Source organism: Neovison vison, chromosome 1 (assembly GCF_020171115.1).
Source record: "Neovison vison isolate M4711 chromosome 1, ASM_NN_V1, whole genome shotgun sequence".
NCBI classification, from domain to species: Eukaryota; Metazoa; Chordata; class Mammalia; order Carnivora; family Mustelidae; genus Neogale; species Neogale vison.
In genome coordinates this window covers 196581922-196601724 of record NC_058091.1, presented here as the reverse complement: position 1 = coordinate 196601724, position 19803 = coordinate 196581922, and the positions used below count along the sequence as shown (strand labels likewise).

The 19803-nt window shown below is 39.8% G+C and overlaps 2 protein-coding genes across 12 annotated transcripts in view; one reads left to right on the top strand and one right to left on the bottom strand.

The window, feature by feature from the left end:
• CAST (calpastatin) overlaps positions 1-4487 on the top strand; it is a 114065-nt gene extending 109578 nt beyond the window's left edge. For all 11 annotated transcript variants that reach the window (XM_044265143.1, XM_044265180.1, XM_044265136.1 and 8 more), the window contains 2 exons: positions 2873-2937; positions 3893-4487. In XM_044265143.1, the coding sequence (XP_044121078.1) occupies positions 2873-2923 (51 nt within the window). In that variant the 3' untranslated portion in view covers positions 2924-2937; positions 3893-4487. The remainder of the gene's footprint in view (positions 1-2872; positions 2938-3892) is intronic.
• Positions 4488-5757: 1270 nt separating this feature from the next.
• ERAP1 (endoplasmic reticulum aminopeptidase 1) overlaps positions 5758-19803 on the bottom strand; it is a 45701-nt gene continuing 31655 nt past the window's right edge. The window contains exons 12-19 of the mRNA XM_044265105.1: positions 18478-18557; positions 17734-17917; positions 15739-15895; positions 14136-14320; positions 13115-13276; positions 12520-12660; positions 11685-11766; positions 5758-7467 (exon numbers count right to left, since the gene is read on the bottom strand). Coding sequence (XP_044121040.1) covers positions 7312-7467; positions 11685-11766; positions 12520-12660; positions 13115-13276; positions 14136-14320; positions 15739-15895; positions 17734-17917; positions 18478-18557 — 1147 coding nt within the window. The 3' untranslated portion in view covers positions 5758-7311. The remainder of the gene's footprint in view (positions 7468-11684; positions 11767-12519; positions 12661-13114; positions 13277-14135; positions 14321-15738; positions 15896-17733; positions 17918-18477; positions 18558-19803) is intronic.

Genomic DNA, 19803 nt, shown 5'->3' with positions numbered 1-19803 from the left:
GGATAACTCTCAACTAAGTTGGTATATTGCGAACATACCTCAACATAACAAAAGCCATATATGGCAGACCCAAAGCATCATACTTAGTGGTGAAAAGCTGAAAACTTTCCTCTAAAAATAGGAAGACATAAATGCCCACTTACACACTTTTATTCAATATTCTGTTAAGTCCTGTTCAGAGCACTTAGACAAGAAAAATAAAAGGCATCCAAATTGGAAAGGAAGAAGGAAAACTGTCAATATTTTCAGATGATAGAATATTATATATAAAAAATAACCAAAGAATTCCACCAAAGACTGTTGAATTTAGTAAAGCTGCTATATACAAAACTGATACATAATAATCTTGCAATTCTATATGTTAATAATAAAATGGGAATAATCCCATTTGCAATTATATCAAAAAATAAAATACCTAGAAATAAATTTAACAAGGGAGCTCAAAGAACTATCCACTAAAAACTCCTAAGACATTGGGGCACTTGGGTGGCTCAGTGGGTTAAGCCTCTGCCTTCGGCTCAGGTCATGATCTCGGGGTCCTGGGATCAAGCCCCACATTGGGCTCTCTGATCCCTCCCCTCTCTCTCTCTGCCTGCCTCTGCCTACATGTGATCTCTGTGTGTGTGTGTCAAATAAATAAATAAAACCTTAAAAAAAAAACCTCTAAGATAATGATGAAAGAAATTGAAGGCACAACTAAAAATAAGTAATGTCTGTACTTAACGGACTGGAAGATTTAATATTATTAAAAGGTCCATACAACCAAAAACAGTATACAGATTCAGCTCTATGCCCATCATCATTGCAATGGCATTTTTTCACAAATATATTAGTATATGTGCTGCTGAAGTGAGCACTTTCACAAATATTTTAAAAATCCAAAATTTCTGTAAAACTACAAAAGACCCTGAACAGCCAAAACAATCTTAAGAATAAGTAAGCCGGAGGCATCACACTCCCAATTTTAAATCACAGTTACCAAAACAGTAATGGTATTGGTATGAAAACACACACATAGGTGACCAAACAGAGGAGAGAACCCAGAAATGAGGCCACATGTATAAGGTCATTTTATAACAAAGGAGTCAAGAATATACAATGGGGGAAGGGAAAGTTTTTTGCAGTAGTGTTGGGGAAACTGGACACCTGACTTACACCATACATTAAAAAGCTCAAAATGTTTATTAAAGACTTGAATTTAAGACCTGAAACCATAAAACTTCTAGAAGAAAACGTAGGTGCTAAGCTCCTTGACATTAATCTTCACCAGGATTTCATGGACCTGATACCAAAAGCAAAGTCAACAAAAGTAAAAATTAACAAAAGGGACTAGATCAATCTAAAAATCTTCTCCACCAAGAAAACCACCAACAAAATGAAAAAAAATGGCAGACCCAGTGGGAAAAAACATTTGCAAATCCTACATCTGATAAGGGCTTAATATTGAAAATGTATAAAAAACATTATAGCAAAAAGCAACCAACATGATTTAAAAAAATGGGCAGATAGAATATTTTTCCAAAGAAGACATACAGATGGCCAACTGGCCCATGCATATGTGCTTATCGCCATTAATCACCAAGGAAATGCCAGTCAAAATCACAATGAGGTTATCACCTCACACCGGTTAGGATACATACCTATTACCAAAAAGAAGGAAGTGCTGGGGAGGGTGTGGAGAAAAGGGAATCTCATACACTGTTGGTGGGAATATAAATTGGCACAGCCACCAAGGAAAGCAGTATGGAAGTTTTTCAGAAAATTAGGAATAGAACTACCCTGTGATCCAGCAGTTCTTCCTTTGGGTATTTATCCCAAGAAAAGTAAAACTTAGGAAAATACATGCACCCCTCTGTTCATGGCAGCATTAATTACAGTAGCCTAGAAATGGATACAATCACAAGTGGCCATCAATGGCTGTATGGATCAAGTAGATGTGTGGATACATACAATGAGATACTCTTCAGCCATAAAAAAGAAGGAAATCTTCCATTTGTGAGAATAGGAATGGACCTTGAGAGCATCATGATAAAGTGAAGTGAAGTCAGCCATTCAAAGAAAGATAAATACCACATGATCTCGCTTCTATGGGGAATCTAAAAACAAAAGCAAACTCATCCGCTGGTGGTTGCTATAGGAGAGAGGGATGTGGGGTGGGTGAGAAGGGTAAAGGTCAGAAGATACAGACCTTCCAAGTTATTTAAAAAAAAAAAAAAAAAGGTCATGGGAATATATAGTACAACCTAGTGACTACTGTTCATAACACTGTATTTGCATATTTGAAAGTTGCCAAAAGAGATCTTCAATGTTCTCATCATAAGGGGAAAACATTTTTAACAGTGTATGATACCTAGATATACTATGTTCATTATTTTGCAATATATACAAATATCAAATCCTTGTTGTACACGTGAAACTAATGTTACATGTCAATTTATACCTCAAAATGGAGTGAAACCCGTAAACAATATAGGAAACCAGACTTGATAATTAGTTGCTCATGCATTTGTATCTCAGTGGATTAGCTTCCCAACAGTGCCTCCAAGTAAGAAAGAAATCACTATAGAATGAATGAATAGCATTCAAGAATTCCTGTGTTTTTCTTCAACTATCGTAGCCTTCAAAAAAAAAAAAAAAAATAGAGTAAAAAATTTTAAATTGCCTAAGGTTATTTTTAGTTTACAGACTTGAAGGAGAATAATTCATAGTTTGGGCTAAATGAAAAGGAAATCCTTAGGTTAATCTAACTTTCCTCCACTGACCTTTAATTCAGAAAAGCCCATCTCTTCTTAAGCATCTTCTGATAGATCTGCTTTGTGATACTTTATCCAGGAAAGAAAGAATTCATTGATCATTCTGCTTTCCCTTTTAGGCGAAGGAGGAAACTAAGAAGCTAAAAGCTGATGAAAAAAATACAAGTTAAAGTTTACACTATTGGTAAGTTGGGTGTTTGTTGTAAATGAAAACCGTACCTTCTATAGACCTGTGTTATAGGCAGGGAAACCAAGTCTACCTCTTACTCGTGCTTTCTGTTAACTATTGGCATGAAATGCACATTGCAGTGTCTAGAGGTTAATTCAATGAAAGCAATAAATGAAATCATGGAGTACTACAATGTTTAAAAATAATAATTTTATAATTATGAGGTCTTTTAAAATATCAAGCCAGGTTCCTAAAGAAAATGACCACCTAAGTCTAGCCGAGCCTTCAAAACCCAAATGTTTGTGACTACCGGTTACTGTGACAAAAGCCCAATTAGCCTGTGACATCTTACAGACCAATGTTCTTAGGGTGCTCATGTCATCAAAAGAACAACATGGTGGGCTGGACAGCAGTACCCCTTATGGTCTAGTGGAAATTACAGGGTTTTCTGGAACAAAGGTGAAAAAAAAGATTGCAGAAAACTAAGATGAACAAAAGTGGTCAAAGTCAAGTACTTTGTTTAATCCTACTTGATGGTGACTTAAGAACTAATGTGGATGAAGGACTCAGATTTATGCTGAAACCCCTTACCGTTCGTACTGTGTAATTCCTCTTATCAAGGAATGGGTCTTACTCTAAGCCCTCAAACTTCCTGAACACTGGCTGACCAAAGCCTAAAGAAATTAAAAATGTAGGTTACATTGGGTTAGTCTCTGTCACCATGGTAAGGTATTTCCTTTAACAAGGGAGGTATCCTTATTAGACCTATTCCAAAGATATTCACCCAAATTACAAGTTTTTTATTTTCTAAATTCTAGAATTTTTTTAAGATGCTCATGTTTACTTACAGGAAATTCCCTGTTGCTCTCTGTTAGTGCTTTTAGTAAATGTTAAATTGACTCTGCCCATGTCAAGAAAATTACATATCAAACAGTTTACTAGATTTTCTTTTCCTTTTGACTTTTTCAAGGTATCTGCCTATAAAATCTTCAGCTGGTGGATGGTGACTTTTGAAGGACAAAGCTTTGAACAACAGCAGATTTTTCTGGGTGGCTTCTAGACAGTGTTACTTGTCCAATCTTGATATCCTAAAAATTGGTTATTCTTTTCCCAGAAAGAAAATGAATTTGTGTGGTTCATCTGTGTTACTGTACTGAGGATTGATAAACTTTGAATTTTTAAAAAATGCCTTCAGTTGGGAGAGATGGGAACTTTATATTTCTATGAGATATATTTGATAGTTTCTTAAAGCAACACATAAAAAAAGGAAAAACCTTTGCAAACTTTTGCACATTCTACACACAGTGCCTGTAAATCTCATTAGTATTTTCAGTTAGCACTTAATTCTTTTGTTGTTGTTAGCATTTGGAAAACAATGCTTTGAATGTGTCGAATGTCCTGATTTCTCATGATCCATTTCCTCTTGGGCTTTGGAATTGTACTTGAGATTTCTTTGGGTTAATGTTTATAAGTCAAACCTAAAATATTGTACATTGGGCACATTATCTCCTCTTGGGCTGCTAATAAATTAATAGATAACCTGGACAGACCAGGACATACTGCCACCAGTATCCTTTTTTGCCAGAGGTTAGGGCTTCTGCCCCTTAGAGCCAGCACAAAAGATACTGAGACTTGAATCAAGTCAGAGAAGCAAAATGCCGTCTGTGTCACCACATAATGCGTTCCGAGAGTAGTAAAATCTAATCCTTAGAATATGCATATGCCTTGAACTTGGGTTACTGTGTTAAGCTATGCTTTCCATTTCTGACACACGTAACCAGAGCAGCAGTTGTTTGCTTAGAGCCATTGCCACGTTCGTCCGTGCACTGTCTCCCAACTGGCTTCATGGAAGTTGGGTTTACCAAATACAAAAACTTTTACTTAAAAAAAAAAAAATAAAAAAGCTATCCAGAATTTAAAAACCTGGTTTTCCCCCCACAGTAATTTAAGAACCAGACTCCGAGACCCTAGACTTGGGTTTCTCAGATCTTCTGGAATGAGTTGTTTGCGAACCTAGCACTGATAGCCTTGAGGGGATTCTGATAAACACTTAATTTCATCTTTATTTCTTGGTCCTAAAGGCAGGAAAAGATGTCAGGTCCTTGTCGTCAAACTGATTTGCAATTTGTTTCCAAAGAAACCAGCCTTGCCAAGCAGGTATTTTAAGTTTTTTATCAGAACTTAACTGACTTCACTAAAACTCAGTATCACTAATACTGTCTAAGGGTGGGGGAGGGCAACAACAACAGCAAAAGAATGGCTTGTAATGGGGCATAAAATTAATTCTCTTCAAAAATTCTCTTTAAAAAACATGCACATACCTATAGGGTTTCAAGCTTCACCCGCTTTAAAAGCTGTGTATCTATCCCATGAGAGATGCCGGCATTATTCTATCGTTCTAAATCTGGGAAATAAAAACTGGTTGTTAGGGTGACTCAACAGCCCTTTCCAAGGCACTAATGAGAACACACACAAAAAAACACTGTTCCTCTGGGATTTAACTATTTCTAATTCTTCTAACTAGATAGTATAAAGTTGGGGGGGGGGTTGCTTTTGTTTTCTGAAGTGAAACCGTTGGCATTGACAGATAATGTGCAGGGAATTGGCTGCAGTATTACAGATTCCCATGCTATATACAAGTACTTTTAAATCCAAAGACTGAAGACATGCTTGTGATAGTAAACAGAAAAGGTTCTCTGCATAGGCCTTTTTGTTCATCACAAAGGGCTTCAAGACTTGGGTGTTTACTGGTTATTCGTGATGGCAAGACTAAGTTATAGAATCATCGTCGTCTTGCACCTGTCTCATGAGGAGGAAATCATTGCAGATGTCTGCTTAGAGACCAGGAAGACAACTTTTATTACAAAAAAAGGAGTTTGTACATTGGTGTAGCAATATTGTATCTATTTAGAAAATGGACTTCGCCAACAAAAGCAAATTAGAAGAGGTTCCACAGGTAACCAAAAATGAAAACCACCATTTCCATGTTTCATTAAATCAAAATACAAAAATATTACCCACAATTAAAAATATTTTACATTGAAATTTTGGCTTTGTATGTCTTTTAAAAGGTTAATACCTCGGGGGGTGGAAATTACCAGTGATTTCTGGTTTTGTTTTGATTTCTCAAACCATGAGGACCATGCAATACATACCAAAATAGAATTGTAAACACATTGGTGTCCAGAAGTCACTCTGTGCCACAGTGTTTTGGAACACATTGACGTTTTTTCAGATCATTCTTTTATCCTAAATTTTGCAGTATATTAAAACTCATAAAAGGCTTCAGAGACAATACATTGTCCACACATAAGCTAATTATAAGTATTTTCAGTTTTACAGTACATAATTTATGGGAGACTCTGCTGTAACTTGGTGGCAGTAAGTGCCAGTAACAAGTTATTGGGGAGTTACAAGCTAGGCCAAATATGGAGCAGGGAGAAGCAGCATCACCTACCCAAGTGTCCACAGCTCCCAGGTTCAACTTCAGACGAAAGGCTTCTCTGCTAGACCTGAATGAATGCTCCCTGCTTTCTCAGAGGGACAGTATCAGTCGGGGTCCCTGAGGAAGTAGACCACACACTCAAATTATAATTATTTGAGGAGGGTTCTATAAAGTTTTGTTTTCTCAACAAAGGTGTGGGGAGGATGGAAGGAACCCATAAGTACTGCCGGTGAGAGCCAGGCCTGCCCTTCACCCCTCCCTCAGCCTGGAGGGATGAGAGCAGGAAGCGGCTTCCAGAAGGCAGGTGTGGAAAGGACTGGTGGGGGGGGGTGCCTCTCAGGAGCCGAGCTTGAGTGGAGGTCAGCCAAAGGCAGCCTCCAAGGGAACCAGGGTAATAAAACACCCCCCTGTACTCTCTCCCACCCCGGCTCCCATCTGCCTTCCTGGGAGACTGACCAAAAGAGAGCAAACAAGCCTGGGGACATGGGTCTAGAGGTCAGCCTCGGCCTGCAGCAGGGAACGGAAAGGTGGAACGTACCGGCTTAGTCATCGATCCAACAGCTCACCTTTCAGTAGTCTGCACTATTCACAAGTCTCTAGAAGACAGTGACTCAACAGCTTATGGTGACACACACACAGGGGGAGGACTTGGGAAAGCACCAGGCATAAGGGTAAGGAAACAAAAGGAATAAGGTGGTCCTCCACAGTCGGGAACCCACCCCCTGGGTTGACAGGGCAAGGCAACACCTATCAAAAGACACCGTAGCAGTAACCCATCAATGGACAATTTAGTCACCGGTCTTTTCACAGGAATAGTCCAAGGAGGAAGAAGGAAAAGGAATCCTCTTCAGTGGAGCCAAAACCGCCATGTCTGATTTGAAAATAATCCCATTCGACAACGTTGTAGCGATTACACATCACAGGAACCAGCAAGGAACAAACTGTTAGAGCAGTTCGAGCTCCTGGCTTTGTAGCCACACCCTGATCTTCTCAAAATTCTTGTCCATCCAACGGATGTTTTCCCCAATGGTTTCAATTGTTTGTTGGACACAACGTAGCTGAGAACCCTTTTCTTTTAAAGAGCCAAAGAATTCTTTTACCTGGTAAGGAAAACCGGAGTTTTAAAAAATGTATTACAGGGCGCCTGGGTGGCTCAGTGGGTTAAGCCGCTGCCTTCGGCTCAGGTCATGATCTCAGGGTCCTGGGATCGAGTCCCGCATCGGGCTCTCTACTCGGCAGGGAGCCTGCTTCCTCCTCTCTCTCTCTGCCTGCCTCTCTGCGTACTTGTGATCTCTCTCTGTCAAATAAATAAATAAAATCTTAAAAAAAAAAATGTATTACAAAAATCTAAGTTTGGGCTAGTTAAAACTGAAGCCAAATTTCCAGCATGTATCAAAATTCTACATAGCAGGCAGCGCCAGAGGTCTGGATACAATTATGTACACATAAACTTAAGAAGCTATATGAAATGAGCTCATGCCTCATGATGTCAAATTTTTATTTTTCTCCGCAGCTTTTTTATTTATTCACAGTTGCCAGATTGCAAAAGACTTCACTGTGTACCATTTAATAATTAGGGTTTGAGTGTATTAATATGTATTTTTATATACAGGCAGATGCAAACGTTTTTAAAACATTGTGTCTAAAAAGCAGAATGTGCAGTTTCTTCTTTGCCAAGTAAAACAGTTTCGGTCACACAAGTGCAGTCTTTCTCCATGGGCCTGGCCTTGTAGATCATTAGAGGAACACTGAGGAAAAGGGTTCTTAGCAAGTTATGGTGGTAATCCCCCAAGCATGGCCAAATTTTTTTATCCTAATTCACAATTCGTGTATTGTTCCAAGATTAAAACCCACACGGAGTTGCCCATGGTTTTAACGAGATAAGAAAGCACTGCCTCCTCTTGTTTCAGGGCTGGGTTTCTTAACTCCTTTAAGCTCATGTGAGACGCTGTCTGGTTTGGCCTCAGTACGGACTATTGTAGTATTGTTTCACCTTAAAAGGTTCTTAACCTTGTCCCCTAAGTTTTCACAGCATTAATCCATAAATTTTTGACTGTGGAGACAGGAAGTAAGTCTAAGCCAAGATGTAGTATTTATTCAACATGGATTCCAGACAGTTAATTCCTTAAAAATCTGTGCTATGATATCTTAAGTTTAAGAAAAAGAGAAGGGTAAGAACAGGCTTTTGAAGGTCAAATTCCAATTTTAAATGAGTTGGGGTGTTTTTCAAACTCTCTCAATACAACTTTTCAGTGAGCTCCAGGCCTGTCCTCCTCCTATAGCTGCCTGAAGAACGCAGACCATGCCTCAAGGTCCTGCCTTCGCTTGAAGCTTAAGCCCACTCTTTCAGACTCTCAGACTCCAGATTAATATTCAGGTCAGAGAACAACTGTTCTTTTCAGCAGTCCAGTCACATCGATAATTTTACTAACTTTTTTTTTTTAAGGATTTTATTTATTTATTAGAGAGAGAGAGCGAGCACAGGCAGACAGAGTGGGAGGCAGAGGCAGAGGGAGAAGCAGGTTCTCTGCCCAGTAAGGAGCCGGATGTGGGACTCGATCCCAGGATGCTGGGATCATGACCTGAGCTGAAGGCAGCTGCTTAACCAAATGATTCACCCGAGTGTCCCAATTTTACTAACTTTTTAATGATTAAGCATGGCTTCTTAAATATTTTCAAATTATTTGAAATAATCCTGAAGGAGCCCTTCACAATAGTACCACTAAAAAAACACACACACAAAAAAACCAACAAACAAAAACCTATAAGAGCTGTAACCAAGCCAGCTGATAAGCCTTGCCCTCGGACTTTTCCTGACTGCAGATTCTCTCTACTACCCTCATCTACCTTGGGAGATGCAGCATCCCAAATGAGCACTGGATTCAAACCTGCCTCCTTCAGAGTACTTCCTGTGCAATCAGCAGTGTGATACAAAGATGGGTGGGGAGGAAGTTTTATCCTACTAACTTTTTGACCCTTTGTAAATGATTTTAACTTCTCTGGGATTCAATTTCCTCTTTAGTGAGATAAGGATGTGCTCTCCCTCCCAGAGCACTGCTGAGAACGTAGTTATGTAATGTGGGTCAAGGGCAGAGCTTAAACCTCAGTCTGTAACGGGATTCAACCTCATCCATCTCTTCATGAACATGTCCTCTAACACGTCCTCATCACTCTGGCCTAATTACTGTGCTAGACACTGAGGTGGTGGCAAGGGACCAGGCAAGGAAGCCATGTACTCCTAGAGCTTACACTCTACTTGGGAAGACAACAAGCAGTCAACACAGCTACTGTTAATATACTATCGTGGATGAAATACACTGAGGCTGGAAGACTGATTGGGACGGGTGGCCTGCTTTCCACAGAGCAGCCTGGAAAGGTGACATGTGACCTGGGATCTCTGAAGGACTCAACGAGCCTTTCCACTGACAAGTTAGGGGCAGACCAAGCGAGGCAGAGAGAAGTTTAGAGGCTTTGAGACAGGATCAGCACCTTCTGGTGCAGGAGCAGGAGGCAGCTGAGTGGTTCAAGGTTTTTGCAGGATGGTGACACGGGACAGTGTGTGCTCACTGGCTGGAGAGGTGGGCCAGAGAGCCCAGGCACCATGGTTGCGTGCATATAGGGAGGGAAGGTCTGGCATTTATTCCAAGATCCACAGGTCAAGTTTCAAGGAAGGATCAGTCATGGGCTGATTTTCAGATTTAAATGTGGAAAATGGTCTAGTGTTGGCCAAGTGGGAAGCCAGGCAGGCGGCTCTCGTCATGGGCCAGGCAAGAGCGGAGAGAGGCCTAGGGTGGAGTAAATGCAGCCGAGTGCACAGAAACAGTAGAGATGCTGGGAGCAGAGCCAGGTAGGCTCCAGGATGACCTGGATGTGGAGGCCAAGAAGGCTTCCGGGCTGACTCCTACATAGGAGAACGTTCTCCCTTCTGATGACATCCAGGCTTTTATCACTTCCATACTTTATATATATCTCAGGCCTTTCACACACAACACACACCTGCATCTCCTTCAGTCCCTGCTCAAAAGTCTCCTCACCATCCCATAAAACAAAGTTCTTATCCCGTCACACTCTCCTTACCTTGCCTCATTCATCTTCTGAGCATATAGCCCGATTTAGGTCACTTTATAACTTATTCCCCCAGCAGAATTTAAGTTCCATGAGGACAAAGGCTTTGTCTACCCTGTTCCTCGCCATAGCCCTAGAACCTAAATCCACATCAGCCTTACAGTAAAAATGTATCTTTAGAGAACTACTGAGAAAACAAAGGAATGAGCAAGTGACTAAATGAAATGTTTTGTTGCTACAGATCCGGGTTATGGACAACTGTCTTAACTACCCCTAGCTCCTGACAGTCCCCATCATCACGCAGAATAGCTCTGCTCACTTGAATTCAACCTTGGATTATGTGCCAGTTAATTTGACAAGCCTGCATGAAAACTAGAAGGGATGGGACATTTCTTACTTATTTTCAAAGCATTCTCCCCATATCAAGCTCTATCATGGTGTAACCAGAACATACAAGGGAAGTTTTCCTAAAAAGATCAGTATTAGGTTCTCAGCTTTTATTTATGTGCAACCTATTTTTAAAGCCTTGTAAAATTTTTCTATGCCTTTGGAAACATTTTTATAGAAGGGGCACATCAATGACCTTGACATCAAATTCCTCAAAGTTTAGGACTGAGTGAAGAGTCTGCTTTCATGGGAAACTTCTCTTCTGTGGTTCCCTCTTACTAGACAATGAGAGTGACTTCTACTGTTTTCTCATTTTTTTCCTGAGCGCTAGGAATCTTTGCTGTATTTAGGGTTCAATGGCAATAAATTATCCTCAGCATAAATCCCTGATACAGTTATCTCTGTCAATCATGCAGCTTCTTGTTATTAACTTTTATTTTATATATGGACCTTGTAAGTTGCCTAAAATTATTTCTCAAAGTGCATATAAATAAGTAACAAGAAATCCTGAAGCTGGATAGCAGAGAACCAAGATTCCAGACCTGCCTCATTCGTAATAGTTAGATGATCATGTAGGTCATGTACACCTCCAATGATCACTTTTAATATCCCAAGAAATACAGAATTAAATGTCTCCAGTAATTTCTTAAGCCCAAAGGTTTGTGATGGCAGAGCCAAGCTTCTTACAGTGTTGAGGAAGTGCATAGGTTTCAATAGTTCATTTGTAAGTAATTTTGGTTACCAGAGCATCCAAAAAGAATATCTACTAAGTGACAAAATCCATTCCTAACTCATCACACCCTTATTTTGTCTGCGCCATATTTATTAGCTAATTGTTGCTTAAATTCAATCAAGTTTTCTTTACCTCTTCAAGCCGTGCTCTTGTGGAGAACTGACTTGTCGTTCGGATGACCATATGGGTTAGGGAAGTTGAGCCAAGTTCAAACCTGGAAATTGAAATCGTCAAGATGTATCATAAAATATTGATTCATTCGACTTGTGGTTTAATTTATTTATTTGACAGAGAGCGAGCACAAGTAGGCAGAGGGAGAGGGACAAGCAGGCTTCCCACTGTGCAGGGAGCTTGACCGAGGGCTCGATTCCAGAACCCTGGGCTCGAGACCTGAGCCGAAGGCAGAGGCTTGAGGTGACTGAGCTACCCAGGCACCGCTCGGCATGTGTTTTTAAGCACCTTATGTGCTTACAGTATTTAACTCGAAACTGCTTAGGCATGAAAAATCCATGACATGATCTCTACCCTCAAAAGTGTTAAGATGTAGTTGTAAAAAAAAAAAAAAAGAAAGAAAAGAAAATACACCTACTGCTGAGTAAACGACTCAGTACCCAAAAGAAAGTGGTAGAGGCTTGGTAAGTGCTCCAAGAGAAAGGCAAGGGCACAGACAAGCAGGTCGAAGTGCTAACCCACAGTTTGGGGTGAACTGCACACAGGAGGCCTTGAGATTGGTCCGTGGTGTGGAAAAGGATTATTCCAGATGGACTGGAACACTGGACTATCCAGATTCATTAGCACTAAATTTAAGTGTTGTCTTTTCTAAGAAGAGTTTTTTAAGTACCTCTACTTGCTCTCTTCAATCAAAAAAAATCCGTCTAGACTTTAACTGTTATTTAACAAACAAAGCTAAAACACACGCGGGTTAATGGACCATTCTAGTCACAGCACAAGTTTTGACACTACTTACTTTTCTATCAGTTTATCCCAATTTTCCCTTAGAAACTGCCAGGCCAATGGATATCCCACCGGGTTCCTGCCGACAGCTCCAAGAATATATGGAAACTCTTGAATTTTTATTACATCTCCCTTAAAACTTTCATCTAGTAGCCTAGAACGATTAAGAGATGAAATGTTAACAATGAGAAGTCCCTAGAAAAGTTATGAATTTCTTTAGTAAAATAATGCATGACAGAAAAAAAGCCCATCTGTCAATAATAAACACAAGATAGTTGCTATAACTACGTAATAAAAACTCACATTTAAATAGTGTTTCCAATATCCATGCTCATGTATTCTCATTTGTTAATAAGACAACTGAAGAAAGGCCTTTGCCATATGTGTTTCTAAACATATTAAAGAGACACAAATATATATCCCTTTACATATTTTTCCTAACACCTGCTTCTTCCCTAATTAATGACCGCACTCATTACACATATGCCCACTTGAATAAATGTTCCCAGCAGAAAAGGCAGTTCCCAGCCAAGAGAACAAAGAGATGTTGGAAGGATCTGAGCTCATTTAATTCCTCTTGGCCACGTGAACATGAATGAATTACTCACCACTGAAGCTTGTTCTTATCTTGGCTAATACTGAGGGCAAATTCTATTTTATTTTTCTCGGAAGTAGACAAAGATGACTGATATTTTCTATAAAGAAAATCCCATCCTTCAGGGTTCTGGACCCCCACAGCAAACACTGCCAAGGTCACATCGCTGGGCAGGCTGTGGGAAAGAACATTGCTGGTGAGAGTCTGAGAGGCAGGAAGTGTGTCTGGATGTAGAGTGATGACCAATGACAAACGAATAAACTGGCCCAGTGAGCGGAGCAACATGCCTGGAAATATAAACAAAAATTACCTCTTTCTTCAGATTTTATGGGAGAGGCACAAGGAAGTATCTACAATTGGGTTTTAAGTACCCTTCTCAATACCATAATGGGAAAAGCCGCTTTGATAAATACCTACATATATAACACCATGATGCTGGGGAACAAGACAGACGGTCACTTCTCAGGCCAAAAGAAAGAAATTCAAAGTAGACTCAAGATGTAGTCCATGAACAAAAGTCAGGAATCCAATAGGACCACTGTTTGCAGGTTTTTCTTTAAATGGAGCCATGTAGATCATTGGCTTAATATCTCCTAGAGAGATTTAAGCTCCAAAGATTAAAGTTCAAGAATAAATTCTAAATACAGGAAGACCCTACTTTGCTTCAATGGTGTCAGCAACTACTACACAGGGACTTTGGAAGCCCAAAGAAGCTACTACTGTGGCATGCACTGCCTCTCTAGGAGAGCTGTTTCAGTCCTGGTCTTTACCTCCATTAGACGGAAATCATTCTGATCCCACTTTAACTCTCCAGATATTTGACTTTTATATATAGAATTTCCCTCCTAGCATTCTTAAAACAGAAAGTTGAGAGATAACACAGAAAAATCTCAAAAAGCAATTTATTTTCCCAAGAAGTACAGCACGGGAGGTTTGTCTCTACTTGTTTTTTTCTCCCAACATCGAGCACTGACAATGAAAAACAGAAAAGATAGCCTTTACGGGAACAGACTCATTGTTTGGTAAGCACTGACCTCAGATTTCCATCGGCTTCCTTCCACTCTCTGAAATAGGCTTCTGCCCTCTGCACGCAGGGCTGATACTTGCGCACACAGGCAAGTAGGAGCAGCTCAGTCCGCAGCATTCGCTGCGAGACGGAGCCCTCATTTGTCCACGTCTGCTTATCAATGAGGTCTCTCAGCAGCCTGATGAGAAAGGCCTGCGGGAAAGCCACATGTGTCACCAGTACCATCCTGGGCTGCCTTGTGTTTTAGACGAGTTGATATACCCACAGGGGGTGGGGATTAATTGGCAAAGTGTGATCCAACTCTTTTTTTTAAACCACGTGATTCTGTTTATATTTATTTATAAAAGGGGGCAAAAACAAGAAAATCATGATTTTACTATTTGCATAAACATTTTTTATAAATATACCTTTATCTATTTAAAAATCGTGATGAACTGCCACTTTTGAAATCAGGTTTATAGAACTAAAGTTTGAGAGCAAATCATACAACAGGACTTCATAACATTTTGCCAAAAATGATTTTGTCCCTCTTCCTCAAGTACCTGAGTCATGGAGTATCTTAAGAGTAACCATCAAAATGAGATACCACCTCACACCAGTCAGAATGGCTGAAATTAAACAAGTCAGGAAACAACAGTTGTTGTGAAGGATGCAGAGAAAGGGGAACCCTCCTACACTGTTGGTGGGAGTGCAAGCTGGTGCAGCCACTCTGTAAAACAGCATGGAGGTTCCTCAAAATGTTGAAAATAGAGCTACCCTATTGCACTACTGGGTATTTATCCAAAGGATAGTGATTGTAAGAGGCCTCTACACCCCAATATTATAGCAGCAATGTCCACAAGGGTGAAAATATGGGAAAAGCCCAGAAGTCCATGACAGATGAATGGATAAAGAATATGTGGGGTGTGTGTGTGTGTGTGTGTGTGTGTGTGTGTGTGTAATATTACTCAGCCATCAAAAAGAATGAAACCTTTCCATTTGCAATGATGTGGATCCAAATACGGGGTGTTATGGTAAGTGAAAAAAGTCAAAGACAGACAAATACTATATGATTTTACTCATATGTGGAATTAAAGAAACAAAAACAGAAGAGTATCGGGGAAAGGAAGGAAAAATAAAAGGTACAAACAGGGAGGCAAATTATAAGAGACTCTGAACTACAGGAAACACACTGAGGGTTGCTGGAGGGGCAAGGGATGGTGGGATGGGCTAACTGGATGATGGGCACTAAGGAAGGCATGTGATGGAATGAGCACTGGGTGTTCTATGCAACCAATGAATCACTAAATGCTACCCCTGAAACTAATAATACATTATATGTTAACTTGAATATAATAAAAATTAAATAGTAAACCTCAAAAGACAAGTAAAATGAAATAAAGGATTTGCAAAAAGAAGGGAATAACAAATCCATAAAACTTAAGTACTGATTCTTACTGTGCTCTGTCTTTAGTGTCAGAATGAAACCCAAATCTTTGCTATTTAATCCAAATACTAATTCTGATGTACTTTCTAGAGATATACCTATATACACAATGGTAAGGATGCTTTCCCACTCCCACACAAAAGCAAAGCAGTATGTAACTATTCAATTTATCGCAGGCTTCTACCTTGAACTGATTTTCCACTTCCTTCATATCTCTTTTCTCCATCAACTTATACATAGGTATCAGCTCGTTCAAACCTTGGAAGACCGGCATAATTTCAGTTTCACGTCTCAAGTACAGGGCTAAATCCAAGGCTTTTTCAATTGATAGCTTTCCATTGCTGGTCAAGAGAAACCATGGTTAGCAGTTTAAACAAAAACCAGGAAATCAACTTTTTGTTTCAAAAGATACTTTTAAAAAAAAAGATTTTTTTTTTAAAGATTTTATTTTATTTATTTGAGAGAGAGAGACAGTGAGAGAGAGAATGAGTGAGGAGAAGGTCAGAGAGCGAAGCAGACTCCCCATGGAGCTGGGAGCCTGATGTGGGACTCGATCCCGGGACTCCAGGATCACGCCCTGAGCCGGAGGCAGTCGTCCAACCAACTGCGCCACCCAGGCGTCCCAAAAAAAAAAGATTTTATTTATTTTATTTGACAGAGATCATGGGTAGGCAGAGAGAGAGAGAGAGAAAGAGAGAGAGGAGGAGGAAGGAGGCTCCCTGCTGAGCAGAGAGCCCGATGTGGGGCTCGATCCCAGGACCCCAGGATCATGACCTGAGCCGAAGGCTCGATCCCAGGACCCCAGGATCATGACCTGAGCAGAAGGCAGAGGCTTTAACCCACTGAGCCACCCAGGTGCCCCTAAAAGATACTTTAAACTTCCAGTGAAACATTCAATCAGATATAAATGCTGCCTTATTAATGGGGCCTTTATATAAGTGTCTTTTCTTTCACACATAGCACTGGCTTGTTTACCACTGTGGAGGAAGTTTCTTGAATAATAATATCGCCAGTGCTAACTCTTGGTGAAGACAAAATGGAGACAGATCAGCATCTGTTCCTCTGAGAAACAACAAACAGGGGGCTCAACATCCAGAGTAAGATAGTGATTTTTATCAAAATCAGTCATCTTAGAGAGATTGCCACCCAGTCAAAAGTCTGAGCATCTGCATTAAACACATTCTTGTCTCCATTTCAAAAAGAAAGTGAACATAGATAAATTTCTTCATTATGAAATAAATTTTTAAAATCTTCATTATGGAGGGCAGGTGTCCAAAATCTCAGTGGCAGGGTATATATTAAGTGCAAAATCCTCCAAGAATTCAGCAATATTACAGAGGGAAATAGTCTCAGGTAGGCAGAAACAACTAGAAAAACCACTTCTATCTTTAGCCCCCATTGTCTTTTGCCACCCTGAGAGGTCGAGCAAATGAACTCAAAATTTAGAGCAAAGAGACATGGGAAATGAGAATTACAGAATCAGGTCTTCCCACCTGCGTGACTCCCCTGGGGACTGAAGCTCTGCCTAAATACTGAACAAATTTGAGTTTCAGGCTTAGGAACCATTTCCTTAAAAACCATGGACATAAGGCAAAAAAAAAAAAAAAAAAAAAAAGAATGAACACTATCCTTAACAACTCCAACACCATGTGGTTGTGCCACATTTTCTAAGCTCCATTCCAGAAACCTTCCATGAAATTCAGGTATCTAGTTTGAGAACTGGGGGGAGAAATCTGGGTTAACCCCAGACACAAAATGCAAACGACTGGGTACTAACCCACGTAGTCTTCTAAGAAGGTTTTAAAAATGGGAAAGACCCACCAGGGCAGAAACCTCCTAAGCTTCAGCAGGGCCAGAAAAGCTACAGGACAAGGCTTTAGGGACCAGAAGCTTCTCTGCAAGGCTGGTCTCCTGGTTTTCTATACGTTTGCATCAGTCTGATCTATGTCGTTAGCAACATTAAAATACAGGTTCCTTGCTTTAGCTTTACTCTGAAGACACAGACACATGGTTGGTTAATCCTAAGACTTAGAAGCAACCTTAGAATTTAAGAACCTAGGAGAAAACACCATCTAGCTTCTTACGAGCAAGGAATCATTTTTGTCTTTAGAAATCAAGCGTTTGAATGCTAATAGCGGCTTTCAGAAATAAACCGAGACCTTGAGGAGTCTGTCATTACCTGACGAGCTGAAATGCATTGTTGATGAGACTGGCTCGATCATTGCTGCTGATTGTTGTGTGTGCTCCTTTTAGAAGGCCAGTCAAAGAATCCCATCCATCATCTTCGTAATGCACAATGTAATAGCCATTCATTCCAACATTAAATTTGATCCATTCTACCTCTTCTGGGAGGATGAGCACATCTAGAGCAAATAAAATACATCAGAGCTCCATTTTCTGTCTTGGCTGATGAAAGCTTTTCTGATCAGAGACTGGACAAAGAAACTAAAGGCAAGTTTAATATTGAACAATTTTAATACTGAAATGAGTTTCCTTTTGGACACATTTCTTTCAGAAACCAGAAAAGTCCATTCTGATAGGCAAAGGCCAGCACTAGCTTTAGACACCAATATTTTCAGATTTATAGATTTATGAGAATACAGCCATACTTTAGGCCATACATATGATATGATCCAGCAGGGTTCAAAAGAGGGGGAATTTTACACTCGTAATCCCTCCCTCTCAACGTATATAACTCAGATGCTTTATTCTCCACCTGGCAAGACACTGGCTTTCTTTTTTGCTACTAGAGAATATTTTCAATCCTATCTTCACTAGAAATTAAAAGCCAACAATTTGCTTATTATAAAGATTGACCCGATCCTTCTGTTTTAATCATGATCAACAGTAAAACAAACTTAGCAAGTCTTACACATTTCCAGTTTCTTCTGTATTGAATGTAGTTATTTCTACGATCAGTTACCTGTTTTTGTCTTCAGCAAAAATCTTTGGACTGAGTTTGATTTGCTAGTGATGAATGTCAGTGGAACATGCCACAGGTACCTTAGAGAAAGGACAGATTATTTGTTGATTCAGTCCAACAAACAGTTATTAAATCATCTATCATATGCCACACATGGGCGAGTTTTAATGATGGTACCAAAACTACTAGAGCCAAGAGGTCAAGATGTCACTAGCCTGTTTTCCAGCTTTGCAAGGGGCACCAGTTCGAGCACTGTTCATTCTTCTCAGACTTCTTCAGTAGAGCTGGGAATTTGGGCTCCAGTGAACCCCAGCACCCTCTATAGAGGGTGGAGCTCAGAGGTCCTACCTTAAAGACCTGGACCCTATAGATGGCACAGATAGCCATCCTGTGACTCCTACAACATTTATTAAGAATAGAATATCACAGGGATGCGTGGGTGCCTCAGCAGGTTAAGCCTCTGCCTTCAGCTCAGGTCATGATCCTAGGGTCCTAGGATCGAGCCCCACATCAAGCTCTTTGCTCAGTAGGGAGCCTGCTTGCTCCTCTCTCTGCCTGCCTCTTTGCTTACTTGCGATCTCTGTCAAATAAATAAATAAAATCTTAAAAAAAAAAAAAAAGAATAGAGTATCACTTCAGTGGAATTCCTGTCAGTGATGCACAACCTGAATCCCATCATGAAAAAACAGCAGAAAACAAAGACCGGAGGACAATCTATTAAAAGAAGAAAAGGAAAAAGAAAGAGGAAAAGAGAACAGAACAGAACTGGCCTGTGTTCTTCAAAAATATCAAGGGCAAGAAGAAAAATGTTAAGGAACTGTTTCGGGAAAAGAAGAAAAAAATACAACTGAACATGTGTGACAATGCAATGTGAGCCTATATTGAATCCTGAACTGGAGCTTTTTTCTTTTGCTATGAAGACGTTATTAGGAAAGGTGGAAAAGTTAAGTCAGGTTTATGGATCAAAGTATTAGATCAATTTCATTTCATAATTTTGATATTATCTTGTGCTTACATGGTGAATATTCTTATTTTTTATAGAAATATCACACAACTATTTCAGAGTAGAGGACATCATGTTTCCAACTTACCTGTAGTAAAAAAAATATATATATATGTATTACATTGTGCAATATACATACATAAAATACATAAAATCTATATTATATATATAAATATATTTATATAATATATATATATAAGCATATATATATATACACACGCTACTGTGGATCCAGGAGGACAGCATAGGAGGGCATCGAACTCTCCTCCCCCGTGGATACACCAAATCTATATCTACATACAGAGCAACTCCTTTTGAAGAAG